Source organism: Melospiza melodia (genome assembly GCF_035770615.1).
Source record: "Melospiza melodia melodia isolate bMelMel2 chromosome 17 unlocalized genomic scaffold, bMelMel2.pri SUPER_17_unloc_1, whole genome shotgun sequence".
NCBI classification, from domain to species: domain Eukaryota; kingdom Metazoa; phylum Chordata; class Aves; order Passeriformes; family Passerellidae; genus Melospiza; species Melospiza melodia.
The window spans coordinates 317,933-345,197 of NW_026948502.1; the positions used below are offsets into that span (position 1 = coordinate 317,933).

General features: G+C 71.1%; 4 protein-coding genes across 4 annotated transcripts in view; 2 read left to right on the forward strand and 2 right to left on the reverse strand.

Moving 5' to 3' along the window:
- The window catches only part of LOC134432987 (A-kinase anchor protein 8-like), a 40,038-nt gene extending 36,414 nt beyond the window's left edge, over nucleotides 1-3,624 (forward strand). The window contains exons 14-15 of the mRNA XM_063181864.1: nucleotides 539-622; nucleotides 3,085-3,624. Coding sequence (XP_063037934.1) covers nucleotides 539-622; nucleotides 3,085-3,624 — 624 coding nt within the window. The remainder of the gene's footprint in view (nucleotides 1-538; nucleotides 623-3,084) is intronic.
- On the reverse strand, nucleotides 2,517-17,859 carry NFIX (nuclear factor I X). Its single transcript, XM_063181917.1, is given in 17 exon segments — nucleotides 2,517-2,653; nucleotides 3,910-3,998; nucleotides 6,053-6,121; nucleotides 6,123-6,220; nucleotides 6,403-6,525; nucleotides 7,047-7,095; nucleotides 7,097-7,158; nucleotides 7,161-7,180; nucleotides 7,560-7,629; nucleotides 7,632-7,679; nucleotides 7,993-8,052; nucleotides 8,055-8,066; nucleotides 8,454-8,493; nucleotides 8,495-8,517; nucleotides 11,247-11,565; nucleotides 11,567-11,779; nucleotides 17,750-17,859. Coding segments are annotated over 16 exon segments (1,305 nt in total). The 5' UTR covers nucleotides 17,777-17,859; the 3' UTR covers nucleotides 2,517-2,653; nucleotides 3,910-3,926.
- A 2,741-nt stretch (nucleotides 17,860-20,600) lies between these two features.
- On the forward strand, nucleotides 20,601-21,917 carry GADD45GIP1 (GADD45G interacting protein 1). The gene is made up of 2 exons (XM_063181865.1): nucleotides 20,601-20,941; nucleotides 21,263-21,917. The coding sequence occupies exons 1-2, from the start codon at nucleotides 20,601-20,603 to the stop codon at nucleotides 21,633-21,635; spliced, it is 714 nt and encodes a 237-aa protein (XP_063037935.1). The 3' UTR covers nucleotides 21,636-21,917.
- Nucleotides 21,894-27,187, reverse strand: RAD23A (RAD23 homolog A, nucleotide excision repair protein). Its single transcript, XM_063181931.1, is given in 10 exon segments — nucleotides 21,894-22,332; nucleotides 22,804-22,959; nucleotides 23,041-23,171; nucleotides 23,715-23,790; nucleotides 23,871-23,998; nucleotides 24,450-24,506; nucleotides 24,992-25,085; nucleotides 25,087-25,188; nucleotides 25,686-25,847; nucleotides 27,025-27,187. Coding segments are annotated over 10 exon segments (1,143 nt in total). The 5' UTR covers nucleotides 27,148-27,187; the 3' UTR covers nucleotides 21,894-22,218.
- Nucleotides 27,188-27,265: the final 78 nt, after the last annotated feature.

The window sequence follows — 27,265 nt, forward strand, 5'->3', positions numbered from 1 at the left end:
TGACAGATGGACACTGGGAGCACTGGGGGAGGGAACTGGGTGCACTGGGAGCACTGGGACAGGGTGGGGAGGGACAGAGGGGACACTGGGAGCACTGGGAAAGTGTGGGGAGGGAACTGGGAAACAGGATCATCTGGAAATCCCCAAAATTCCCCAAATTCGCTCGAACCACGGGACTGAGGGAGACGGACACGCCCCCCCCCCACCAGCAGGGACCCCAAAATCCGCCCCAGACCCAAAAAACCCCCCCAGATCCCCTAAACCACCCCCAAAATCTGCCCCAGACCCAAAAAATCCCCCCCAAATCCCCCCCCAAATCCCCTAAACCGCCCCCAAAATCTGCCCCAGACCCAAAAAATCCCCCCAAATCCCCCCCAAATCCCCTAAACCGCCCCCAAAATCTGCCCCGACCCAAAAAATCCCCCCCAAATCCCCTAACCACCCCCAAAATCTGCCCCAGACCCAAAAAAATCCCCCCAGACCCCAAAATTCCCCCGGTTTCTCATATCCCCTCCCTTATCCCCCCCCCCCCCGTAAGTGCCCCCCCAAATACTCCCAGGACCCCACCAAAGCCCCCAGACCCCCAATTTTCCCCCCCGGCCGGGCCAGGCGCTGCCAGCGGGTATCGACATTTTTTATTTCCACTTTTTTCTCCTTTTCCGCCCAAATTTTTTTTTTTTTTAATTTTTTTTTTCCGCGGTTTTTTTATTTATTTTCATCCCGCGATGGGGGGGGGGAAGGGGCGGGGCACTGAGGGGGGGAGGGGCCGCCCCGCCCCCTGGGAAATGACGTCACTACCACGTGCAGGGGGGGGGGTGTGAGGGGGGGGGTCCCCAAATTGTGCAACGCTGGTGCGGGCGCGACCCCCCCCCAAAATATCGGCCCCTCCCCTCCCCCCCAGGGCGGATTTTGGGGCGGGGGGGCCCAAAATGGAGATGGGGGAGGGGTCGCATTGCCCGGGGGGGGGGGGAGGGGATGGGGGGGGAGGGGCCCATTGCTGGTGGGGGGGTCCCCAAATGTTGGGGGCCCCCAGTGCTGGTGGGGGGGCCCCGAAATGGGGGGGAGCCCAAAAATTGGGGGGGGGGGAAGGGGAGGGGGGGGTGTGGTTTATTGTGGGGGAGGGGTCCCAAAATCCGGGGGGGGGTGGGGGCACAGAGAGAGGGGGGGGAGGGGGGCGCCCCAAAAGGGGGGGGCCCGGGGGATTTGTCCCCATTTTGGGGAGGGGTCGCGGGTGGGGGGGGGAAGGCACGCGGGGGGGGTCTAAGGCAAAGGCGATTTTGGTCCGTTTGACCCCAAAATCCCGGGGGGGGGGGAGGGGAAAGGGGGGAGAGGGGCCATCCCACCCCCCCCCCCACCCGGCCGAAGGTGCAGAAAACCCCAAAAATGAGCGAAATGTCCCCAAATTCCCCCCCCCCCCCGTGACCCCCCCCGGAACGCGAGCTCGGAGCGAAATGAGCCAAAAACGATAAAAAATAAAAAAAAATCGGGGGGGGGGGGGAGCGCCCCCGATGGGGAAAAATCGGGGAAAATGGGAAAATTGGGATTTCCCCCAAAAAAGCACTTGGAGAGCGGGGGGCGGGGGAGACCCGAAAAGGGGGGTTTGACCCCAAAATGGGAATGGGGGGGGTTTGACCCTTGGGGGGGAGGGGGAGCGCAAAGAGAGGGGGGGGGGTGGGAGAATTGGGGGGGAGCCCCAAAATTGTGGAGTTTGACCCCAAAATGAGGGGGGATCCCCAAAAAGGGTGGGTTTGACCAAACCGGGGGGGTTTTGACCCAAACCGGGGGGTTTGACCCCAAAACGCGTGAGTTTGACCCCGGGGAGGGGGGGGGGCGCGGGGGGGGTAATTGCACTTAATAAAAAATGAGCGGGGGGGGGGTGGATAAAAAGGGCGGGGGGGGGATTGGGGTGGATTTGGGGGTTTTTGGGGGGGGGGGACCCCGAAGGTTGGGGGGGGGAGGGGTCAGGGTGTGTTGCCCCCCCCCTCCCCCGCGTCCCCCCCCTCTCGCTGGCCTGCAGCGAGGGGGGGCCCCCCCGGCGCGCGCGGTGCGGGGGGGGGGAGGGGGGGGGTGCTGGTGATTGGGGTGGGGGGGGCGCGCGCGCGGCGGGGGGGGGGTGGGGGGGCGGGTTTTGATTTTTTTTTAATTTTTTTTGTTTTTTGAGGGGGGGGGTTAAAGGGGGTGCGACCCCCCCCCCCAACTCTCTGCTTTGCCCCCCCCGCCCCCCCCCAAATTCCCTCGGGGTGACCCTGTGTGTGCGGGGGGGGGGGGTGGGGGTTGAGGGGTGGGGGAGGGGTTTTTTTTTTGGGGGGGGGGGACACATCAGAGAGGCCGAACCCTCATCCACGTCATGGGGGGGGGGGGCGGACGGCAGCGAGGATGGGGGGGGGGCCGGGTTTGGTTTTGTTGTTTTTTTTGGGGGGTGGGTAAGGAAATGTGGGGGGGGGGGGGGGCTGCGGCTTTTTTTTTTTTGTTTTGTCTTTTTTTTGTTGATTTTTTTTTGTGGGTTTTTTTTTTGTGGGATTTTTGTCGGCTTTTTGTGGTGGGGGGGGTTTTCGTGGAATTTTTTTTTTTTTTCTTTTTTTTTTTTTCCGTTTTTCTCCGTTTTTTCCGGGCGGTTTCTCCTCGTCCGGGGGCGGCGTCAGAGGAACCAGGACTGGAGGGGGGGGTGGGAAATGGGGGGGTCAGTGGGGAGGGGGGCACAAACCCAGAACCCCCCCCCCCTAGACCCCCCCCAGGACACCCAAACCCCCCATAGGCTGCGGAGGGGAGGTCGTGACCCCGAAATCCCCAGGTTTGGGGGTCCCCCGACCCCCCCATAAAGAGATGAGCCCCCCCTGAAAGCTCGGGGGTCGCTGGGGGGGGGGGGGGGGGGCAAACCCTTCCTGACCGTCCATGGAACCCCTAAAGTTGGTTGGGGTCTCCAGAGAGGGGGTGGATGAAGCCCCGAGACCCCTCCAGGCCCCCCCAAAATTGGGGTGGGGTCTCCAGAGAGAGGGAGGATGGAGCCCCCAGGACCCCGCCCCAGTGTTTTGGGGTCGCCCCGCCCCCAGGCCCCCCCAAAAAGTGGGCGTGGCCGCCCCTCAGGGGGGTCCCGGGGGTCCCCAAGGTGGGCACATGGTGCGGGGGGGGGAAATGGGGGCAGCACCCCAAAGCCTGGCCACGCCCCGCCCGCGAGCCCCCGCCCCGCCATTGGCCGAGCCGCCGCCGCACCACCGCGCGCAGCCAATGAGATCGCGCGGTGCAGCCGCAGCGCCCGCAACCTGCCAAGGCCCCGCCGGTGCCAGCCAATCAGCTCCGGCCACGCCCCCTCCCGCCTGGCCGTGCCAGCCAATGGGGTTCCGCTGCTCTCGGCGCGCCGAGCGCTCCCATTGGCTGCCGGCCCTGGCTCAGCTCCCCATTGGCTCCGCGCCCCGCGCGCCCGCGCCAGCCAATCAGCGGCCGCGGCTTCAGGGCAGGCAGCCAATCAGCGGCCGCGTGCGCAGGGCAGGCAGCCAATCGGGCGTCGTGCCACGGGGCAGGGGGGGCCAATGGCGGCCGTGCCGGGGCGACCTGACCACGCCCCCCTTTGTCCCCCGCAGTGACGTCACCGCGGGGGCGTGGCCGGGGGTTGCCAGCCCGGTGTGACTGGGGGGGGGGGTCAGGTGTGGGGGGGTCGGCTCAGGTGTGCAGGGGCGGGTCTGGGGGTCCCGGGGGGTTCCCAGGTGTGCAGGGGGTGTCCCAGGTGTCCCCAGCTGTCCCAGACGTGTCCCAGGTGTGTCCCAGGTGTGTGCCCGGGTTCCCAGGTGTGTCCCCAGCTGTCCCCAGCTGTCCCAGATGTGTCCGAGCTGTGTCCCAGGTGTGTCCCAGATGTGTCCCCGGGTTCCCAGATGTGTCCCCGGGTTCCCAGGTGTGTCCCCAGGTGTGCCGTACCTGCTGCTGGGGCAGGCTCAGAAAGTTGCCGTCGCGGGGTCCGAGGCCGACAAGGCGGGGGGCAGCGGCGGCGCCTGACGCTGCGAATGCTGCGGGGAGAGGGGGCTCAGCCCGGCCCCGCCCCCCCGGATAGGTGCGGGCACCGCCCACCCCCCCCAGGTACCGCCCACCCCCCCCAGGTGTGCCCGGCGCCCCCCCGCCCCCCCCAGGTACTCACCTGTGTGGGACCCCCGAGGGGGGGCAGGGAGGAGCCTCAGGTGCGCCCCTCCCCCCCCCCGGGGGGCTCAGGTGGCTCCGGGATCCCCCCGCCCCTCCCCCCCCGCGGAAATGGGGTAAAAAGGGGCGGAAATGGCAAAGGAGCCGCTGGAATGACCGGGGGGGGGGGGGGGGGGATGAGCACCGGGGCCGGTGACCGGTGAGCGATGGCGATGATGCAGGTGAGGATGCACGGGCAGCCGGGCCGGGCGGGCACCTGTGTCACCTGCTGGGCACTGTGTCACCTGTCACCTGTCCCCTGCTGTTGGCACCTGCTGGCACCCGGGTCACTGTGTCACCTGGCACCTGCTGCTGGCACCTGCTGGCACCTGCTGCTGTTGGCACCTGAGGCACTGACACCTGGGTCACCTGGCACCTGCTGCTGGCACCTGCTGGCACCCTGGTACCTGTTACCTGGCACCCAGGTCACCCTGCCACCTGGGTCACTGTGTCACCTGCTGGCACCTGGGTCAATGTATCATCTGTCACCTGCTGCTGGCACCTGCTGGCACCTGCTCCTGCCACCCGGGTCACCCTGTCACCTGGGTCACTGTGTCACCTGCTGGCACCAGGGTCACCCTGTCACCTGGCACCTGCTGGCACCAGCTCGGAGCTCCTGAAGTGGCACCTGCAGTGCCCTGCACCCACAGCTGCACCCACACCTGGGCACCTGCACCTCGCTGCTGCGCTTACACCTGAGCACCTGCATCCACACCTGGGCACCTGCACTCACACCTGGGCACCTGGACCCACACCTGGGCACCTGCATCCTACGCCTGGGCACCTGGACCCACACCTGGGCACCTGCACTTCACACCTGGGCACCTGGACCCACACCTGGGCACCTGCACCCACACCTGGGCCACCTGGACCCACACCTGGGCACCTGCACTTCACACCTGGGCACCTGTACTTCACACCTGCACCCACACCTGGGCTCCTGGACCTCGCTGCTGCCCCCCCAAGCTGCGCCCCCACCTGGGCCCCCCTCACCTGTCTGAGCCCCCCCTGCCCCCTCACCTGCGCCCCCCCCCGCCCCCCGCCCCCCACGGCCGGGGCCCGGCTGCGGGCGCGGGGGGAGCCGTGGGGTGCGGGGGTGGCGCCGGGGGGTCCCGGGGGGGTCCCGGTGGTGCCGGGGGCACTTACGGGGTGCGGGGGGGGCTCCGCCGGGGGGGGCCGCTGGGGGCTTTGGGCTCCGGCGGGGGCAGGGGCAGGGGTCGGGGCAGGGGGGCCCCCGCAGCCCCCCCGGCCCGGCCCTGCGCCCCCGCACGGCTGCAACGAGAACACGGTGACGGACCCCGGGACCCCCGGGACCCCCGGGAGCCATGGGCGGGACCACCGGGACCATCGGGACCCCCGAGAGGGGCAGCGGCACCGGCGGGAGGGACGGACGGACGGAGGGAGGGGCGGGCACGGGAGGGGCGGGCGGGGGTCGCGGAGGGGCCCTGCGGCCCCCGGGGTGCGCCCAGGTGGGGGTCGCACAGGTGGGGGATCCCCCAGGTGAGGGCGGCTCCAGGTGAGGGGGGGGTCCCCGAGTTTGGGGTCCCCGGGGCGGGAGTTTGGGCGTCCCCGTCACCCCCTCGGCAGCCGGCGCGGCCACCTGGGCTCGTTTGCATACAGACCCCCGCCCCCTGTGGTGTATTTGCACACAAGCACCGCCCCTTGGTGTGTATTTGCTGACAGGCCCCGCCCCTCTCGCCTTATTTGCATCTCGCGCACCTACTCGCGCCTCATCTGCATACACGCCCCGCCTCCTCAGCCTCATTTGCATCCAGGGGCGCGGCCCTGCCCCTCCGGGGGCGGGGTTCCCGGTGTGCCCCGGTGTGCCCCGTTTGTCCGCGCGTGTCCCCCGGTGTCCCCGCGCCCCCCGGGCCCGTCCCCGCCGCACCTGGGGGCCCTGGGCGGCGCCGTCGGCGCAGACGAACTGCACGAAGTCCTTGAGCGAGTCCTGCCCGTGGGTGGTAGCGGATGGTGGGGTGGGCGAAGTAGGGGCTCGACTGGGGCAGGAGGGACCCCGACGGGAAGTGCAGCGCCGAGGCCGAGGCCCGCGGGCTGCCTGCAGGGACCCTCAGCGCCAGCGCGACCACCAGGACCCCTCCCCATCCCCGTCCCGTCCCGGACCCCCGCCCGCCCCGGCCCGCCCTCCCCGCAGCCCGCCCGCGGTTCCCGGGGTTCCCGCCCGGCCCGGGGGCACCGGGAGGCACCGGGCAGCGGCTCCGGGGGTGCCGGGGCTCTCACCGGGGCGGACGCCGGCCAGCACGGGCAGGGGGTGGTGGCCGAAGGCCATGCGGGGCGCGGCGCCGTGTCCCGACAGCGCGCTGCAGAAATCCAGCTTGCCCGACTTCTTCAGCGCCGCCGGGCCTGGGGGGAAAAACAGGGGAGGGGTCGGGGAGGGGGCAGCTGCACCCCGGTAAACCCCCCCCCTCCCCGCCGTGAGACCCCTCCCCAGAGCGACCCCTCCCCGGTGTTCCCCGGTGCCACCGGAGCCTCCCCGGGTGTTCCCCCGGTGCCCCCAGACCCTCCCCGTCACCCCCTCCCCTCCCGGTGTCCCCTCAATGTCCCTCCCCATGTCCCCTCTCCCTCCCCGGTATTCCCCCGGTGCCACCGGAGCCTCCCCGGTGTTCCCCCGGTGCCCCCAGACCCTCCCCGTTACCCCCTCCTCTCCCGGTGTCCCCTCTCAATGTCCCTCCCCATGTCCCCTCTCCCTCCCTGGCGCCCCCCCGGTGCCCCCAGACCCTCCCCGTTACCCCCTCCTCTCCCGGTGTCCCCTCTCAATGTCCCTCCCCATGTCCCCCGTCCCTCGCCATGTCCCCACGGTGCCCTCCCCGTTGCCCCCCTCCCCTCCCGGTGTCCCCCCCCCCCCCCGTGTCACCGTCACGCACCGGTGTCGACGTCCCCCCCCCAGGGGCCCTGGCTGCTGCCGGGGGCCGGGGGACCGCCCCGGGCCGGGGTAGAACACGTCATCGCCGGGGGCGTCCAGGTCGGCCTCGTCAGAGCCTTGGGGCGCTTGGGGCCGCTGCGGGGACAGCGGGGTCACCCTGGGGTCGGCAGTGTCACCTCCGGGGTCAGGGGTGTCACCCCACGAGGTGTCCGGGCCGGCCCAGGGGTCCCGCCGCCCCCCCAACAGCATCCAGGGGCCAAGGGGGGGGGTCCCAGGGATGCAAAGCAGAGCCCCCCAAATCCCGGGGGCTGGGGCTGAACCCCCAAAGGGGGGCTCCGGGCAGGTTCTGGGGATCCCAGGGGTTTGGGGGGCGCGAGGGGGAACAGCCAGACCCCAGGGCTGGGGTCCAGGGTGGTCCTGGGGGGTGGGAACACCGCAAAAAGGGGGGGGCTGGATGGGGGAGCACCCCCAGAGAGGGGCCTGGGGGGGTCCCGGGGGTGCCGGGGGTCCGTACCTGGCGGGCGGGGGTCCCAGGGGCCGGCGGCCCAGCGCCACGGGGCTGATGTTGTAGTAGCCCCCGGGCTCTCCAGGTCAGCCAGGGAGAAGTTGGGGCCCGACGCCGTGGCCACGGGGGCTGGGGGGGACACGGGGCACACGTGGGGGACACACCCACAACGGGGGGACACGCGGGGGTACCCTTGGTGTCTCCCCAGTGTCCCCCTGGTGTCCCCCCTGCCCGGACCCCCCTGGTGTCCTCAGCGTTCCCCAGTGTCCCCCCAGTGTTCCCCAGTGTCCCCCATGTCCCCCCAGTGTTCCCCAGTGTCCCCCCAGTGTTCCCCTGGTGTCCCCCCCTCCCAGACCCCCCAGGTGTCCCCCGATGTCCCCCCAGTGTCCCTTCACCCCAGACCCCCCCCCCCGGTGTCCCCCCCCGTGCTGTCCCCACTTACTCTGGGACACCCTCACCAGCTCCGTCACGTTCCAGACCCCCGAGGTGACAAAGCAATCTGGAAGGTCAGGTGGCCTGGGGACACGGGGGGGGGGGGACACCCCGGGGTCAGGGGGGCAGCGGGGGTGACAGGACAGGGGGGACACGGGGGGACACGGGGGACAGGGGATAGTGCCGGGAAAGTGGGGCAGAGAGGGGGTGACAGGACAGGGGGGACACGGGGGGACACGGGGCGGGGTGAAGACGGGAACTGGGGACGCTGCAGGGGGACACCGAGGGGACACCGAGGGCACTGTGGGGACAGGGGACACCGCAGGGACACCGCAGGGACACCGCAGGGACACCGCAGGGACACGGGGAGACACTGCAACACCTCGGGGACACCTCAGGGACATTACAAGGACTCTGGGGACCCCGGGGGGACACGCGGGGACACCTTGGGGACACTTTGGGGACACGCACCGTTGGGCAGTGGTTTGATGTCCGCGTCCCCCTGTGGTTGTGGCGCTGTCCGATTGTCCCGAATCTGGGCAGGGGGGACACAACCGGGGGAGGGGCGGTCAGCCATGGCCCCGGACCCCCCCCCGACCCCGCGGTGCCCCCGGGACACGGAGGGAGCGAGGGCGGGGCGGCCCCGGTGCCGCTCAAGGCCCCGTTGTTCCCGCGGGGTCGCTCGAGGTGACGCCGCCGGTGCCCGCAGCCCCCCCCGGGCCGCTCTCCCTCCCCCCCCCCCATCCCGAGCCCGGTTTGGGGGTGTCCCCACCCCCCCATTCCGGTACCCCCCTGGGCCAGGTGGCGATGATGATGATGATGATGATGATGATGATGATGATGATGATTTGGGGGGGGCTGGCACGGGGGGGCCCGGGGGGGGCTCGGGGCTGGCACGGGGCCGGGCCGGGCCGGGCCGGGGGGGAACCGGGGGAGCCGGGGGGGCTCGGGGGCCGCCGCGGGGCCGGGCCGGGGGCCAGGAATGCGCTCTGGCCCCCCGCCAGCGGGCAGCGCCAACAAAGCGCCCATTGTCTGCGCCGGGCGGGGGGGGCACCGCGCGCCCGGGGACCCCCCCAAAACACACACACACCCCCCCGGGACCCCCCCCCCCCACACCTGGGAACCCCCCCGGGACCCCCAGCCCGTGGGACCCCCCCCCCCCATCCAGCCCGGATTGTTGGGGGTCTCTCCCCCCCCCCCCCCCACCCACCGGGGCTCCGTTTGTGCCCCCTCGGAGCCGTTCCCGGGGGGGGGCGGGGGTCAGCACCGCCCCCCCCCCCCCCGCTGTCCCGGTGGTGACCCCACCGTGCGACCCCTGGGGGGTCAGGGGTCACCGGGGCACGCGCGGGGTCGCGACCTTTGCCGAGGGGGTGTGTGGAGAGCGCGTGGCGGGCGCGTGTCGGACCCCCCCCCCCCCCCCTCCGGGTCCTCCCCCAGCCCCAAATCCCCTCCAGGCGGGGGGGGGGGAGGTCCCTGCACCCCCCCCTCAGCCCCAGAGCCCCCCCAGCCCCTGCCCGTGATTGGGGGGGGGTCTCAGGTGCTGCCAGGCAGCTGCGCCCCCCTCCCCCCCCCCGGGGGTGGCCCCCCCCCATCCCCGCACCTGCGTCCCCCGCACTGGGGGGGGGAGGGGGGGGGGGCAGCACCTGGGCAGCGCCCGCAGCGCACCTGGACCCCCCCAAACCCCCCCCGACCCCCCCGCAGCCCCCCCCCGTCACCCCATCCCCGTGCCCGCCCCCCTCTGCAGACCCCCAGACCCCCTCCCCGTGCGGAGGGGACCCCAGTGTGTCCCCAGGTGTCCCCCCGGGGCTGTGCCAGGGGTGCCGGGGGGGACTCTGGGCTGGGGGGGGGTGACACCCCTTGGCTCGGGGGTCCCGGTACCGGGGGGGGTTCTGAGGGGGGGGTCTCACAGCTCAGGGGTCCCGGTGCTGAAGGGGGGGGGGGGGCCTCTGGGAGGGTCCCAGTACCGGGGGGGTTCTGAGGGGGGGGGGGTCTCACGGCTCGGGGGTCCCGGTGCCGGGGGGGTTTTTGTGGGCGGGGGTGTCACCCTTTGGCACGGGGGTCCCGGTACCGGGGGGTCTCTCTGGGGGGCTCTCACAGCTCGGGGGTCCCGGTGCCGGGGGCCGCGGTGCCGCAGAGCGGTTCGGGTGCCAACAGGCGCCGCCATCTTACGTGCAAGGGGGGGGTTGGCAGCGAGCCCCCCCCGGGCCGCGGCAGCCAAAGGGCCCCCGGCGTGGGGAGGGGGCGGGGGGGCCGCGGGGGGGCCGGCGGGGGGGGGCCGGGGCTGCCGGCGGGGCCTCGTGCCGCGCACCGGGGGCACGGTGCCAACCGGGGCCATTTTGGCGGCGCGGGTGGGAGCCGCGTTCGGGGGATTGGAGCCCCGGCAGCTGGGCCGGGGGGGGCGGGGGGGGGGTGGGGGGCACGGAGGGGGGGCTGGGACCCCCCCGTGGGTGTGCGGGGTCGGGGGATTTGGGAGGGGGCGGGATGGGCACCCCCAGAGCGGCTCCATCAGTGCCCTCAGCGCCCGCAAAGGACGGGGGCACCGGAGACACCCAAACCCCTGAATTGCCTAAACCCCCCAGATCCAACCCCAAAATTGTCTAAACCTCTTGGATCCGGCCCCAAAACTGCCCAAAGCCCCTGGATCCAGCCCCAGAATTCCCCAAACCCTTTGGATTCAACCTCAAAACTGCAGCTTGCAGGGACGGGGAGGGCGAGCGCCCGGGCTGGGGTCTCCCCCCACGTCCACATGTGTGTGCCCCCCCGCCTCAGCTGCGTTTGCACACTCGTGTGAGCCACCCCCATTCCTGTGTTCACACTCGTGTGACACCCCCAGCCCTGTGTGCACACATGTGGCACCCCCAGGCCCCATGTGTGAAACTGAAATCCCCGGGCACGGGCGCTTGGCACAGCCCTGGCACAGCCCGGTGCCTGCAGCACGGATCCCGGTGTCCGGCGCGGGCCCCGGTGCCAATCCCGGTGCCCATCCTGGTACCAAACCCAATGCCCACCCTGGTTCCATCCCGGTTCCAATCCCGTAGCCAAACCCAGCACCCATCCGGTGCCAATGCCGGTGCCCACCCTGGCACGCGGGCTTGGCAGGCAGCACCGGGCGCGTGCGCTGGCACTCGGCGCCGCTTTGTGCGAGCGAGGCCGGGCAGGGACGCCCCAGGTGGGGCGCGGGGACTCCGGGCAGGGCCGGGCACCGTGCCCGCCGTGCCCGCCACCGGGGTCGGGGTCTGGGGGCTCGGCAGCCCCCTCACTCACCCGGCGAGTGCACGAAGTAGGCCAGGTAGAGGTCGAGCTCCTTGATGGTGACGCCGATGTGGTGGGGCTGCACGCAGAGCCCGGGGCTGGCGCACTGCGGCGCCTTGGCCAGGCGCTCGCCGTCCGTGCTCTCCAGCGGGACGCCCTTGAACAGGATGACCATCACCAGGTCCAGCCGCCACACCTTGTCGGCCTGGCGCAGGCAGTCGATGCGGCGGATCTTGCCCTTCTGGTCGGGGTTGGAGAGCACGCAGCACGGCGCCTTCTTGCCGGTGACGGAGAGCACGAAGTCCTCGCGGCACTCGGGCCGGATGTCCTTTGCGCAGCTTGGCCAGGAGGCGCGAGGCCCATTTCTGCTTGACCTCCGGCTTCTCGCCCAGCAGCTCGTCCTTGACGGCGCGCTCCTCCTCCTTGGACATCCGCTTCTCGTGCTTCTTGAAGTACTTGCGCTTGCGGGCCTGGAGGTTGAACCAGGTGTACGAGAAGGCCCGGACGTGGGGCAGCAGCGCCTCGATGAAGGGGTGGAACTCATCCTGCGCGGGAGGGCACAACAGGCACGGGCTGGGCCGGGCCGGGCTGGGCTGGGCGGCCCCGCCGGGCACCACCCGCGCCCGGCCCCATCCCCGTCCCCGTCCCCGTCCCGCGGGCACCGGAGATGGGGGATCCCGGCAGTCCCGGCAGGCCCAGAGGGATCCCGGCAGTCCCGGCAGTCCCGGCCCCGCGGGGATGCTACGGGTTCCGGTGCCCCGGGGAAGAGGCGGCTCCCGGTGCCGCGGGGCTCCCGTGTGGCCGGAGCGGGGATGGCTGAGCCCGTCCCAGTCCCGTCCCTGTCCCCGGTGTCACCGCCACAGTCTCATGCCCGGTGTCATCACAGACCCGTTCCCGGTGCCATTGCAGGCTCATCCCCGGTACCGCCACAGCCCCGTTCCCGGTGTCACCACAGCTCCGTTCCCGTGTCACCACAGCTCCGTTCCCGGTGCCGGCACAGCCCCATCCCCGGTATCACCACAGCCCCGTTCCCGGTGCCACCCCAGCCCTGTCTCGGGTACCGCCACAGCCCCATCCCCGGTGCCACGGCAGCCCGTTCCCGGTGTCACATCAGCCCCGTCCCTCCCCGCTCGTCACCGTCCGCCTCTCGGTGATGCTCCCGCTGCCGTCGCGGCTCGGCCCCCCGGTCCCCATCCCCAGCGCCGGTCCCCGCTGCCGAGCCAGCGCCGGTGCCACCGATCCCCGTCCCCAGCAGTTCCCGGTGCCGCCTCCGTTCCCCTGCCAGCGCCTCCGCTGCCCTTCCCTTCTCCCCGCTCCCGGTGCCGCCGGTGCCCGGCCCCTTCCCGGCCGCTGTCGCAGTCCCCGGTGCCCCCGGTGCGTGTCCCGGTGCCCGGCCCCGCCGCTCCCGTCCCGGCCCGTCCCGTCCCGTCCGTACCATCGCGGCGGCTCATCCCGGCCGTCGGCAGCTGCCAGTCGGGCCCCGGCGGGGCAGAGCCGGGGGGCGACAGGCGGGGACGGGGGGCGCACACCGAGCGGGGGGGAAGGGGTTAACGGGGGACTACCGGGAGGCGGGGGCGGGCCCGGGGGTGCGGACGATGCTGGGGGACGCTCAGGTGTCGGGGATCCCGGTACCGGCGGGATGGAGCGCCGGGGTCCGGGCTGGCAGTGCGGGGTCCCGGTTACCGGCGATGGGGGGATCCCGGTGCGGGGTTCCGTGCGGTGCCCGGTGCCCGGTTCGCGGTGTGTGTGTGCGGGCAGGGGTCCCGAGGTCCCGGTTTTTGGGGGGTTTGGGGGTGTCGCTGTCGGGGGGTCCCGGAGCCGCCGCCGCCGCGGGCGCGGAGCGCGCGGAGCCACCGCGGCCCCTTTTTGGCACCGGGACCGGAGCGGCGGCGGCCAATGGGAGCGCAGCGCGCGGGGGGAGCGGCCTCCCCATTGGCCAGCGCCGAGGGGGCGTGGCTAGGTGGGCGTGGTTTAACAGAAGGGGGCGTGGCACGAATGGGGGGGGGGGGCGAGTGCGCCCCGCGCGTGCAATGGGGGGACCCCGGGGGGGGGGGGAGGGGAGCACGGGGAGGGGGGGATGGGGAGGGGGGGCTGAGACCCCCGGGGGGGGCTTGGCCGAAACCTCGCGGATTCGCCCCAAAAATCCCCGAGCGGGGGGGAACGTGGAGGTTTGGGGGGGGGGGGGGGGTCCCTCTGCGGCCCCTCGTGCTCGTGCAAAGCCCTCGTGCAAAAAGGGTCGGGCGAGGACGGCCCCGGGGCCGGGGGGGTTCCCGGGGGTCCCGCTCCCCCCCGGCCGCCCCCGGCCCGGATTTGGCCGCCTGCCCCGGCCCCGTGGCGGCCCCAGCGCGGAACGGCCCAAACCCGACGTTTCTGCCCCCAAAATCCCGGACGCGGCACTCGGAGCCAACGCTTTTCCCCCTCCGCACCCCCCCCGGTAATTAAATCCCTCTGTGCAAAGGAAAGAAACCAAAATTTGGGCGTTTCGGCAGCGGGCCTGGGCAGCGGCTCGGCCCAGCCCCAAACCTCGCGGTTTTCAACCCAAAGCCGCAGCTCTGGGGAGGTTTTCCTGGGGGGGCTGGGCATGGTGGTGACCCCCCCCTGGCCCGGGAGCCCGCACAGGACCCCAGGGCCAGGCCCAGCAGCATCTGCTCGGTGCAGGGGGGGCTTGGGGACACCTGGGGCCCCTCCCTGACACCTGAGTGACCCCTCTGGACACCTGAGTGACCTCTTGGCACACCAGAGCCACCCCCAGGACACCAGAGCGACCGCCAGGCCAGGCCCGGTGTCGCCAGGCCAGCCCAGGTGTCCGGGGTCAGCGCCCCGAGCGCCTCCATCGCCCCCAGACCCAGCACCCACAAAGAGCCGCCGGCCCCGCTGCCCCCGCCCTCACACCCGGACCCCCTCCCAGCACCCGCGACCCCCGCCCGGCGCGGCCCCGGCCAGCGCGGAAGGTTCCGGAGGCCCGGGCGCGGGGCGGGCACGCGGGCCGGGGCTCCGGGCGGGGCGGGGGTCCCGGTGCCGAGGCGGGGTCCGGGGCCGGTGCCGCGGTGCCGCGGGTTTGGCTGCGCCGGGCCCGCATTGAGCCGCAGTCTCGGGCGAAGCCACGTCGCCGCGTCCGCAGCTGCGAGCGCCCGGCAGAGCGCCAGCGCGGCGGCAGGGGGGGCGGCGCCGGAGCGGGAGGGAAAAGCCCAGAAAAAACAGAAAAGAGGGAAAAAAAGACAAAAAAAAAAAAAAAAAAAAAGGGAAAAATGAGAAAAAAGAAAAAAAAAAAAAAAAATCCACCACAAACCGAGCGAGCTGTGCCCCCCCCCCCCTTCCCTCTCCTGCAGCCCCCCCCGCCCCGGCTGCGCCCGCCCTCCCGCGCCGCTGCCAGCTCCCCCCGGCCCTCGGCTTCGCCGCGAGAGAAAACAGCCCGAAACAGCCGGAATTGCCGCCAAAAATCCCCCCGGCGGCCCCTGACGCCGCTGCCAAGACCCTCCCGTGTGTGCCGAGGGGGGGGAGGAGGGCGGCCGGGGGGGGGGCAGCGGCTCGGGGGCATCCTGGACCCCCGAGCGCGGGCCCGGGGGGGCTCGGGAGGGCCCCGGCGCCCGGGGGGGACCTCGGCATCCAGGTGGCCTCGCACAGAACGCGCCGGATGCTTCTGGCAGGGAACCAGGCGGCCCAGAAGGGGGCACGGGGGGCTCGGGGGGGCACCCTGGCACCGGGGGGGGGGGGGGGGGGTTGGCTGGCACTGCGGGGGCGCCGTGGCACGCTCGGGATGGGATGGCATGGCATGGGGGGGCTCCGCCGTTCGGGGGCGCGCACGGGAAGCGCCCGCCCGGCCCTGCCCGCGGCCACGTGGAGCATCCCGGGCGTGCGGGCGGCTCGAGGGGAACCGGAGCATCCGCCCCGCGCTTCCCCCGCTCCCAGCCGGGACCCCGCATCCGGGCCGGGCTCTGGGGGGGGGTCCCGGGGGGCACCGCGCGGTTCGGCCGCGGTTCGGCGGCGCGGGAGCGAGCGCGGCCGTTCCGGGCCGTGCCGGGCGTTCCCCGCAGCCCCGGCCCCGCTCCCGCCCGGCGCGGACCCCGCGGCCCGGCCCCCGCCGTGGATCGGTGCCAGCCCGGGCCGGGGGGGCCCGCGGTGCTGCGGCGTCCAAGAAAGCTTTTTGTGGCCCATCAATAATTCAGGGCCCCCCCGGCCCGGCCAAGGCTCCTCCATTATTGATGCCGCCGGCGAGCGGGGGGACACGGGGAGGGGGACACGGGGAGGGGGACACGGGGAGGACAAGGGGAGGACACGGGGATGGGGATATGGGGATGGGGACACGGGAGGGGGATACGGGGATGGGGACACGGGGATGGGGACACGGGGAGGGGGACACGGGGAGGGGGACATGAGGGGGACACGGGGGGGACAAGGGGGGAACACGGGGAGGACACAGGGATGGGGATACAGGGAGGGGGACACGGGGATGGGGACACGGGGAGGGGGACACGGGGAGGGGGCTGAGCCCAGCACTGCGGCACGGGGGTGCGGGGGGGGGCACGCACGGAGCCACGCGTGCCCGGGGGTCACACGGAAAGCCACACGTCCCCCCCCCATGTGTCCCTCTGCGTGTCCTCCCGTGTGTCCCCCCCACGTTGTGTCCCCTCCGTGTCCCCCCCGTTTGTGGCTCCGGGGGGGGGTTGGTGCCTCCCCCTGCCCCGATTGCATCAGCCACGCGCGGCTCGGGGGGCACCGGGGCTGGCACACGGCGGGGCCGTGCCGCACGCCTGGCACGCGCCCGTGGCACACGCGTGTCACCAGTGCGGCTGCCACGTGTGCACGGGGCTGTGGCACACGCGTGTGCGGCTCTGTCCTTGTCACACCTGTGCCTTGTCGCACGCGTGTGTCACATCTGCGTGCCATCACACGCGTGTGTCACGCCTGTGCCCTGTCGCTCAATTGTCACACCTGTCCTCAGCCACACGCGTGTCACGGATGCGCCTTTTCATACGTGTGCTGTCCCACCTGTGCTCTGTCACACACGTATGTCACACCTGTGCCACCACGGCTCCTGCCAGCCCTGCCCCGGTGACGGACTCGGTCACCACCCCCCGATGGCACCGGGACAGGGCTGGGGTGTCCCCACCTGCCCGGGACACCCCGGTGGTGACAGCCGGGATGGGGACAGGGACGAGGACGGGCCGGGGGTGGCTCCGTGCGGCGGGAGGGGACACGGGGGGGACACGAAGGGACACGGGGGGACACGAAGGGACATGGCAGGGATGCAGAGGGACACAGAGGGGACACGGAGGTGATGCGGGACACCGCCAGCCACAGCCTGAGGTGTCCCCAAGGAGGCCGGAGCCGCTGCCAGGACACCAGGGGACACCAGGGGACACCGGGGGACACCAGGGGACACCCGGAGGACACCGGGGGACACCGGGAGGACACCGTCCGCCGCTGCCCCGAGGCCATCCCGCGCCCGCCCGTCCCACAGCCCCGCTCCGGGCGCTCCCGGCGCAGCCGCTGGCCCGGAATCCGCCGGTGGCACCGGCCCAAAGCCGCCCCGGGGCGGGCAGGGCGGCGCGGGGGGAGCGCCCCGGTACCGAGCGCGGGTCCGGGGGCGCGGGGGTCACGGGCACGGGCAGGGGCACACGCGGGGCACACACGGGGCACACGCGTGTGCGCTGGCGTGTCCCTGGCGCGTGCACACGCGTGTGCGGGGCGGGCGCCGAAGCTGCGAGAAGCGCCGCTGGCCGCCGGCCCAGACGCAACCGGCCGCCAAAACCGCCCCGAAAAGCGGGAGAAAAGGGCAACGGGGGGGGGAACAGCAACGCCCGGCGGGGGAGGCCCCGCAAACCGCCCCGGGGGGGGCACCGGGCAGTCCCGGGACAGCGCGGGGGGGGCGCGGAGCCCAGCGGGGACCCCCGAGTTGTGCCCGCTCCGAGACGCGGCCGCTGCTCAATCCCCCCCCCCCCCCCCAAAACCGGGACCGCGGCCCCCCCCGGACCCCGCCGCGATCGCGCCGCGGCCCCCCCGGAACGAGGCGCCCCCGACTCGGTGCCCCCGCGGGGTTTCGCCCGAGTGTGGCCCCCGAAGTCGCCCCCGGAGCGTCCCGGCCGCGCTCGGAGGGTCCCGGTGCCGTAACCGCGCTCCGGGGCCGGGGTCCCGCCCGTCCCGGCCCGTACCGGGCACGCGAACCCCCCCGTGGCACCGGGGTCCCGCTCCGAGCCCCCCGCGCCTCCCGCGGGGTCCCCGGCGGCACCGGGGCTCGGATCCGCTCCGTTCCAGGCACAACCGGGAGCCCCCGCACCGAGCAGCGGGCGCGGGACGGCAGCCCCGGGACCGGCCCCAGCTCCGCGCCCGCTGCCCCGGGAGGCACCGGCGCCCGCGGAGGGGTCGCCCCGCACCCGTTACCCCCCCATTTTCGGGGGGCAGCAGCCGATGACGGTGAGCAGCAAAGGGCACCGGTAACACCCCCCCCCTCACCCCCCCCCGCACCGCCGCCGTTACCGGCGCCCCCCGGTCGCGGACTCCCGGCGCGGCCGTACCTGGGTGAGGCAGTACGGGGAGTACATGGCGGCGCTGTCAGCCCCGGCCGGGCATGGCGGGGGCTCCGCGGGGCCGGGGGGGTGCCGGGGGGTCCCGGGGGTCCCGGTGCCGGCGGCGCGCGGGGAAAGTTTTGCCCGAAGTTGGCGCCCGCCGCACTTTTGCCGCGGGAAGCGCGCGCCGGCCACGCCCACGCGGGGAGGGCCACGCCCACTAGGGGGACACGCCCCTGTGGTGGAGAACACGCCCACTGCAGGGATAGGACCGCCCACTCTGCTATGGGGACACGCCCACTGTGGCACAGGCCACGCCCATGGCGGGATGGAGTGAGGGGGACGCGCGGGGACACCGGGGGGACACGGGGGGGACACGGGAGGGACACAAGGGACGTGTGGGGGACATTGGGGGACACGGGGGGACACGGAGTGGCCGCCACCCCCCGCGGCCCCGTCCCCCGTCACCGTGACCCCGCAGGGCCCCGCAGGTGACGGTGACAGCGGCGGTGGCGCTGCCGGGGGTGGCACCGCGACGGGGGCACGATGGCAGCGCTGGCGACAGTGGCAGTGCCAGGACAATGGCGGGGCCGGTGCCAGCGCCGGTGTCGTGACAGGGGTGGTGACAGGGACAGCGACAGGGGCAGGAACAGCCCCGTGGGGTGGTGACAGTGCCAGGGCCACGGCGGTGCAGGTGACACTGGCAGCGACACGGTGGTGGTGACAGTGCCAGGGCGATGCAGGTGACACAGTGGCGGCAGGAGTGGTGACAGTGCCGTGGTGGTGCGGGTGACACTGGCACTGACACGGTAATGGCACAGACATGGTGATGGCAGTGACAGTGACAATGCCATCATGGCAGTGTGGGTGACACTGGTGGTGACATGGTGGTGACAGTGTCACAGTGATGTGGGTGACACGGTGGTGGCAATGACACAGCGAAGGCAGTGACAATGAGAGTGGCGTGGGTGACACTGGCACTGACACGGTGGTGGCAGCGACAGTGACAATGCCGTGGCAGTGTGGGTGACACTGGTGGTGACAGTGACACGGTGGTGGCACTGACATGGTGATGGCAGTGGTGGTGACAATGCCATGACAGTGCGGGTGACACGGGCACCGACACGGCGATGGCACTGACACGGCGATGGCAGCGCCACGATGGTGACAATGACACGGCGATGGCACCGGCGGTGACAGTGACAGTGACAGCGGCGATGGCAGCGGCGCTGCCGGCGGAGCCTCATCTGTCATTCCGGCTGCGGCCGCGTCCCTCCGCCATCTGTCACCACCCGGTGCCAGCGCTGGCACCGTCGCCGCCGCCGCTGTCACCCCTTCGCTGCCGGAGCCGCCACCCGAGGGGACCTTGGGGACAAGGAGGGGACACGGGGGCGGCTCTGGGGGTGTCCCAGCGCCCCCCGTGTCCCCGCGGGTGTCACAGCGGTGTCCCCTCCCCACGGCACAGGGGGTGGCACTGCCAGCCTGGGGGACACCGGGCGACAAAACCGGGAGGGGACAGCGGGGCCGGGCCGGGGCGGCGGAGGAGACGCGAGCCCCCCGTGTCCCCCCGGTGTCCCCCCGGTGTCCCTCCGGTGTCCCCCCGGTGTCCCCCCGGTGTCCCCCACGTGTCCCCACCAGCTGCTCGGGGACCCCCGTGCCAGATGCGTCGCTGTCACCGCAGATGGAGCGGGGAGGGGGGGATGGCATGTCGCGACAGGAGTCGGGCACGTCGTGACAGGCAGCGGTGTCACCTGCCAGCCCAGGGGACGCGGGGAGGGGGACACAGGGGTGTCCCGGTGTCCCGGGGAAGGAGGGACCCCCCTCCTGCCCCGGGGGAAATTGGGGCTGGGGGCGGCGGGAGCGGACAAACGCGGGGACGGCAGAAGCCCCAAAATGAGGCAAAACCGCCCCAAAACGGGGCAAAAACTGCCCCGAAACGGCGCCCCCCCGCTGGCCCGGTTCCACCGGCGGAGGGGGAAACCGGGACCCCCGAGAGCCCCGAGCCCATCGGACCCCCCCCCCCCCCCCCGGGGGGCCCAGGGAAGCTTTTGGGGCGATTTCGGGGGATTTTGGCTCCGCTCCGCGCACATTGTCGGCGGCTGCCGAGGCCTGGAAGCCATTAGGGCTCCCCCCCCGACCGGGGCCCCGCCGGAGCGGGCGGGGGGGGGGCCCGGGGGCCCCGCGAGGAGCGGCCCCGCCGCGCTCAGCACCCCCGGTAACCGCGGGGCGCTCCCGGTGCCCCCCCCGGCCCCGCCCGGCGATTCGGGGGCATCCCGGTAATGGGGGGGGGGAACCCCGGTAATGGGGGGGGATCCCGGTGATCTGGGGGGGGAATCCCGGTGACGGGGGCGGGCACGGAGGGGTTAACGGCGCTTGGCAGCGGCCCCCGGCTTGGCGGCGGCTGAAAAGGTTCGGGGGGGTTCGGGGGGGCTCGGGCGGTTCCGCCCCCCAGCCCAGCCACCCCCATTGACGGGGAGGAGCCGGGGGTCGCTGGCACCGCGCCCCCCGCCCCTCCCGGAGCCGCTCCGGGGCCGCCGCTGCCCCCGAGGAGCCCCAAACCGCCCCCGGGACCCCCGGGAGGAGTCCCCGGTGCTCCCCGGTCCTACCGGGCCTCACCTCCGGTCCCACCGGGCCCGACCCGGTCCCACCGGGGCCCCCTGAGCTGCCCCAGGCCCGGAAATACCCCGGGACCCCCCGGACCACCCGGGACTCCCAGGGACCCCCGCCCAAGCTCCGCCCCCATCCCAGTAACCACGCCCCGGCCCCACCCACAGCTCTGGCCCCGCCCCTCATCCAGACCCCGCCCCGCTCCTGCCCGCGCCTCCAGTCACTTTGACGTCACTTCCGGCGCGCGCCCAAGATGGCGGCGCCCTTGCGGCGGGCGCTGCTGGCGCTGGGCCCGGCCCGGTCGCGGCTCCCGGAGCCGGTTCCGGTCCCGGTCCCGGTGCGGCCTTACCGGGCGGATCCGCTCCGCCGCCGCCCGGGCCCGGCCCCCACCGACCCGGAGGACCCGCGGACGGCCGCGCGGCGGTTCGGGCGGCTCGGGGAGGCCTCCGGGGTGCCGGTGTGGCGGCTGTGGCCCAGCCCGGAGCAGCTGCGGGAGGCGGAGGCGGAGGAGCGCGAGTGGGACCCGCCGCTCCGGGAGGTGGAGGCCGTGCTGGAGCAGCGGGAGAGGGAGGAGGCGCGGCGGAGAAAGGAGAGGTGCGGCTGGGAGCACCGGGAACGGGACTGGGGTGAACTGGGAGCACCGGGAATGGGATTGGGAGCACTGGGACAGGGCTGGGCAGCACCGGGAGCATCGGTTCTGTTCGGCCTGGCGAGGATCGTCCGGCGGTACCGGGAGAACCGGGAGGGTTTAGGGGTGGGTTCCCCGTGTGCCCAGTGTCCCCTCATGTCCCCAGGGCGGAGCTGGTGTCCCGCAGCCTGGCCGCCATGCCCGCCCGTGTCCCGGGGGCTGTCCCCCCATGTCCCCCCATGTTCCCCCCGTGTCCCCAATGTCCCCTCGTGTCCCCCTGTCCCCAGGGCGGAGCTGGTGTCCCGCAGCCTGGCCGCCATGCCCGCCCGTGTCGCCGCCTGGCGCCGGGACCGCGAGGCCGCCCGGGAGCGGGCGCGGGCGGAGGCGGCGCGGCGGCAGCGGCTGCTGGCCGAGGCGGGGCTGGGGGCGCTGCCGCGGCCCGGGACCCCCGCCCGGGGCTCGGCCCGAGCGCAGGAGCTGCTGGAGGACCTGGAGAAGCAGCGGCGGCGGGAGGAGAAGAAGCGGCGGCGGCAGGAGCGGGAGGAGGCGGCGCGGAGCGCCCTGGCGGCGGCCGAGGCGGCGGCGGCGGCACGGCCGCTCCCCGGGACCGGCCCCGAGAGCGGCGAGAGCGCCCCCAGACCCACCGGGGGCACCTCCTGACACCCCCAGACCCACCGGGGGCACCTCCTGACACCCCCAGACCTACCAGGGGCACCCCCAGACCCACCAAGAGCGGCCAGAGCGCCCCCAGACCCACCGGGGGCTCCTCCTGACACCCCCAGACCCACCGGGGGCGCCTCCTGACCCCCCCCGGTAATGCCAGGACCCCCGCCCCGGTAATGCCGGTACTGCCCCAGTGTCCGGTGCCCACCGGGAGGGTCCCATGAGCCCCCCCAGACAGAACAAGGACGCCCCAAACTGGGTTTAAAACTCTGCATTTAATCTCTTTGCCGCCAGTTTTGGTTGTTCCGCGGCGCCGCCCCCCCCACCCTCCCTTCCCCAGGGCCTGACAGGGCGGGGGGGGTCGGATTTTGGGGAGGGGGGGGCCAGGACAAAGCGGGGGTGCTGAGACCCCCCCCAAGGGCAGGGAGGGGCTCCCCCTGCTCCGGGGTGGGGGCAGGGCTGGGGGTGTCCCCATCCCCCCCCATCCAGGCTGGATTCCATCCCACCCCCCCCTCACGGCCTGGGGACCCCCCCGGGGCAGGAGGAGCCCCCCAGGGCAGGGGGGAGGGCCGGGGGTCCCTCAGTCGTCGTCGAAGTTCTGGCTGAGCAGGAAATTGGCCGCCAGGTTCTCGTTCTTCTCGCAGGCGAAGTAGGCCTGGATCACCAGGCTCTCGGGAAAGCCCAGCGCCTTCAGCTGGGGACGGGGGTACACGTGGGGCTGAGCCCCCAGAACGGACCCCCAGAACGGACCCCAGACCCCCAGAATGGTCCCTGGACCACCAGAACCGCCCTGGGAACCCCCAGAACGGACCCCAGACCCCCAAAACAGCCCCTGTGCCCCCAGAACGGTCCCCAGACCCCCAGAGCAGCCCAGTCACCCTGGATCTCACCGATGGCACCTCCTGACCCCATTTATCCCACTCTTTAATCCTATTTCCCATTTCCCACTCACTCTGAGCCCTAAAAACACTTTCCATCAATGTTAATTAACACTAGATGCTAATTATGGCATCCCCTATATTGACTCTGGGCCCTGCCACTGCCCCCGTCCCCGGTGTTAATTCTGGGTTCAAACAGTGACATTTTCCCCCACGTTCAACCCCAAATCTCCAAACGCCTCAGACTCAAAACCGCACTCCCCAAACCCCCAAACCCCCCAGCTCACCCTCTCTATGGCTTCTTTCTCCTGCGGGGTCACCTGGATGTAGTTCATCTGGGGGGACTCGTCCCCGATGGCGCCCACCTCCCCCTCGAGCTCGCCCAGCTCGCCCAGGGGCTCGTTGAGCATCTGGATGAACTGCTCCTGGTGCTGGCTGATTTGCTGGGGAGGGGGCACACGGGTGGGCTCAGCCCGGGGGAAGGGGGGCTCTGGGGGGCTCAGGGGGGCTCGCTCGGGGGGTACCTGTAGCAGCTGGGGGTTCTCCTGGCCCAGCTGCTGCAGCAGGGCGGGCAGCAGGGCCGGGTTCTGCTGGATCACCTGGCGCATGTTCTGGAACTGCGGCTGCTCCCGCAGGAACTCCAGCGGGTTCTCGCCTGGGGGCGGGGCCGCGTCAGGACACGCCCACAGTGGGGCGTGGTTAAACCATACACACAATCGTGCGTGGTTAAACCGCACCCAGCAAAGGACGTGGCTAAACCACACCCACAATGAGGATTGGGCAAGCCACGCCCACAATGGGGCGTGGATAAACCACACCCACAATGGGGCACTATGAGACCACACCCACAATGGGGCATGGATAAACCACACCCACAATGGGGCACTATCAGACCACACCCACAATAGGGCATGGTTAAACCACACCCATAATGGGGTGTGGCTACATGGACTCCACCCATGCTGGCCACGCCCTGAAATGGGTGTGGCTTACAGAATGAACACCCAAAATGGGTATGTTTAGCACAGACCATGCCCTCAAATGGGTGGGGCTTACCCCAGGCCACACCCCAAAATGAGCGCGGCTCACCCAGACCCCACCTCCAACAACCACTCAGGCGATTTCTGCATGCTTAGCCCCACCCGCCAAGGGGGTGGAGCCTCACAGTGCCCCGCCCACCGTGACCCCCCGCACTGACCTTCGGGCGGGGGCTGCTCCGGGGGCCGGCTCTCCTGCACCGGGGGCCGCTCGGGCTCGGGGCTGCCGGGGATGCCCTGGGGGGGCCGGGGGGGTCAGTGCCGGGCCCGGGACCCCCCAGCACCTCCCCCCCCCCCGCCCCGGGACCCCCCCTCACCGTCAGCAGGTACTCCACGGCCCGGTGGGGGTTGTTGTAGCTGGCCCTGAGCGCGGCCACCACGCGCTCCCGCTCGTAGCCCATGGACACGATCTCGGAGAGCATCGTCTCGTACTCGGAGCCCGTCACTGTGAGAGGGACCCCGTGAGATGGGAGGGACCTGGACCCCCACCTAGAGACCCTCGTGACGTGGGGCCCACGGGACCCCCAACCACAGACCCTACGGACACAACCTCGGAGAGCATCGCCTCGCATTGGAGACTGCCGCTGTGGGACCCCCACCCCAAAAAAGACCCCCATGAGATGGGAGAGACCCCCATGAGAGGGGAGGGACCCCTGGGACCCCCACCCCAAAACCACCCCCGTTCCCAGTCACTGACCCCTGCAGGCTTTGGGATGAGACCCCCACAGCCCCAAACCCCCTTTTCCCCAAGTTCAGGAAGCAGGAAACACCAAACATCCACTTTTTGCCCCAAAGTGAGCTCCCCAAAGCTCAACCCCTCATTAGAAGCCTGTGTCCAGCACTAGGACCCCGCAAACCGCCCCCAGGACCCCCCAAATTTTCCCCCCAGGACCCACCGAGGGTGGAGGCGGCGTCGGCCGAGCGCCCGGAGCTGCCCGAGGGGGGGAACGGAGCTGCCGAGGCAGGGGAGAAACCATCAGGGGAGCCCCCAAACCCCTGGGAGCCCCCCAAAACCCCTGTGACCCTCCCCAAACCCCTGTGACACCCCAAGACCCCTGTGAGCCCCACAAACCCTGCAGTACCCCCAGAACTCTCCTGTCCACCCCCCCCCATTAAATCATTAAATCCAAATTAATGCCCCTCCAACATTTCCTTCCATCCCTCAAATCTAGCCCAGACCCCCCATAATCAGCGAACGGCCCCCAAAATCTGATCAAATGACCCACCCCATCTCTCAACTCCCCCTCCCCCAGACTGCAGCCCCCCCAAACCCTCTCGTGACCTCCCTCAGTGCCCCCCAGAACCCTTCCCTGACCCCCCAAACCCCTCCAAACCCTCCCATGACCCCCAAAACCCATTCCTGACTCCGCCCAGACCCCTCAAACCCTCCCCAGACCCCCGCAAACCCTCCCATGACCTCCCCAGACCCCCCCCAGACCCCCGTCCCTCACCCCCGCCGCGGGCTCAGGCAGGGTCAGCGCAGGGGGGGGGTCCTGGGCCGGGGGCTCCTCGCTGGGCGCGGCCGGGGGGGGGAGGGGCGGCGTCGGCGGCCGGGGGGGGCCCCGGGGGGGCTGCGGGGGGGGGCTCCGAGGGGGCCCCGGCCTCGGGGGGGGCCGAGCCCAGCGCAGACTTGGCCTGGGAGGGGGGAAAGGGGGGCTGGGGATATCCCGGGACCCCCAGAATGGGGGAGCCCTGGGACGCCCAGCTTTGGGGACCCCCAGAGTGGGGAACCCCAGGGACCCTCAGAGTGAGGAGCCCTGGGACTCCCACCCCACTCTAGGGGACCCCCGAGTCCCTCCAGAGCCACCTGAGACCCCCCAGATTCCCCCTCCCCCCAAGGGCCTTTGCACTTTCCAAGCCTCTCTGGGGACCCCCAAATCCCTCCCAAGGACCCCTCAGGGTTCCCCCAAATGGCCGTGAGACCCCTCAGACCCCCCCAAACCCTACATGGAGACCTCTCAGTGTTCTCCAAATGGCTCAGAGACCCCCTCAGACTCCCCAAACCTTACACAGAGACCCTTAACTCCCTCCCCAGGACCCCTCAGGGTTCCCCAAATGGCTCTGAACCCCCCCAAACTTCACACAGGGACCCCCCAAACTTTACACAGGGCCCCCCAGACCCCCTCACCCACCTTGGTGACCATGACCACCACGAAGTTCTTCTCGTCGATGCGGTACTCGCGGATGGGCACGTCGTCGCTCAGGATCTTGCCGGCGTAGATCAGCTTCTGCCCGGCCACAGGAAAGGCCTCGCTGCCCTTCTCGGCCTCGATCTTCTCCTTCAGAGCCCGCACCTGCACCAGGGGGGTCAGGGGAGCACGGGGACCCCCCCCCGGGGACACCCCAAAATCACCCCGGGACCACCCGGAGCAGAGGAGGCAAAAATCCCAAACGCTCCTAAAGAATCTTCCTGAATAAATCCCCACAAATCTCAAACGTTCCCAATGAATCTCCCAAAATAAATATCCCCAGATGATCCCCGGGGGGAGGCGCAAATCACAAATATTCCAAAAGAATCTTCCCAACTAAACCTGCACAAGTGATCCCAAAGAATCATCCTGAATAAATCTGCACAAATCCCAAATGTTCCTAAAGAATCTCCCCCAATGATGCCCAGAGCAGGGCAGGCACAAATCCCAAATGTTCCTAAAGGATCATTGTGAATAAGTCTGCTCGAATCCCAAATGTTCCCAAAGAATCTTCCCAAACAAACCTGCACAAATCCCAAATGTTCCCCAATGAATCATCCCAATTAAATCTCCACAAATGATCCCAAAGAATCGTCCTGAATAAATCTCCACAAGTGATCCCCAGGGGCAGGCACAAACCCCAAACGTTCCCAAAGGATCTTCCCTAATAAATCTGCACAAACGATGCCAAAGAATCGTCCTGAATAAATTCCCACAAATGATCCTAGGAGGAGGCACAAACCCCAATGTTCATAAAGAATCTTCCCGAATAAATCTGCACAAGTCCCAGATGTTCCCAAAGAATCTTTCTGAATAAATCTGCAGAAATAATCTCCAAAGCAGGGCAGGCACAAATCCCAAATGTTCCTAAAGGATCTTCCCAAATAAATCTGCACAAATAATCCCAAAGAATCTTCCCCAATAAATCAGCACAATCTCCAAATGGGGAGTGGGGGAAAAACGGAGCTCCCCACCAGATCCCCCTCCCCATAACGGGAACCGGGACCACACGGAGCCCCCCCACCAGATCCCTCTCCCCAAATTGGGACTGGGGGCACCCGGAGCCCCCCCGGTGCCGCCCCCCCCGCCCAAACGGGGCTCAGGGGGACGCGCCCAGCCCACCTCCCCTCACCGGGCTCCATCCCGTCCCTGCGGACCCCGGGAGGCCCCGGAATCCCCCGGGGCAGCCGCGGTGTGAGGGCGATGGGGGGGGCGAGCACCGGGCCCATCCCCGGCCGGGCCCCGCCCGCTCCCGCCCGCGGAGGCTCCGCCGCGGCCTCACCGTCTCGTGCGGCTCCATGCGGATCTTGAAGGTTTGCTGCTGCAGCGTCTTCAGCGTCACGGTCACCGCCATGGCGGGACGGGGACGGGGCGGCGGCGGCTCCTCCCGGCGGCCCCACAACATTGCAACTCACGCCGCCGCCATCTTAGGCGGCCCCGCCGCTTCCGCCGGGGCGCCGGAAGTGCGTCACGGCGCCCGCCCGCGCGCGCGCCTCGCTCCCGCCTTCCCCCTCTTTCCCCGT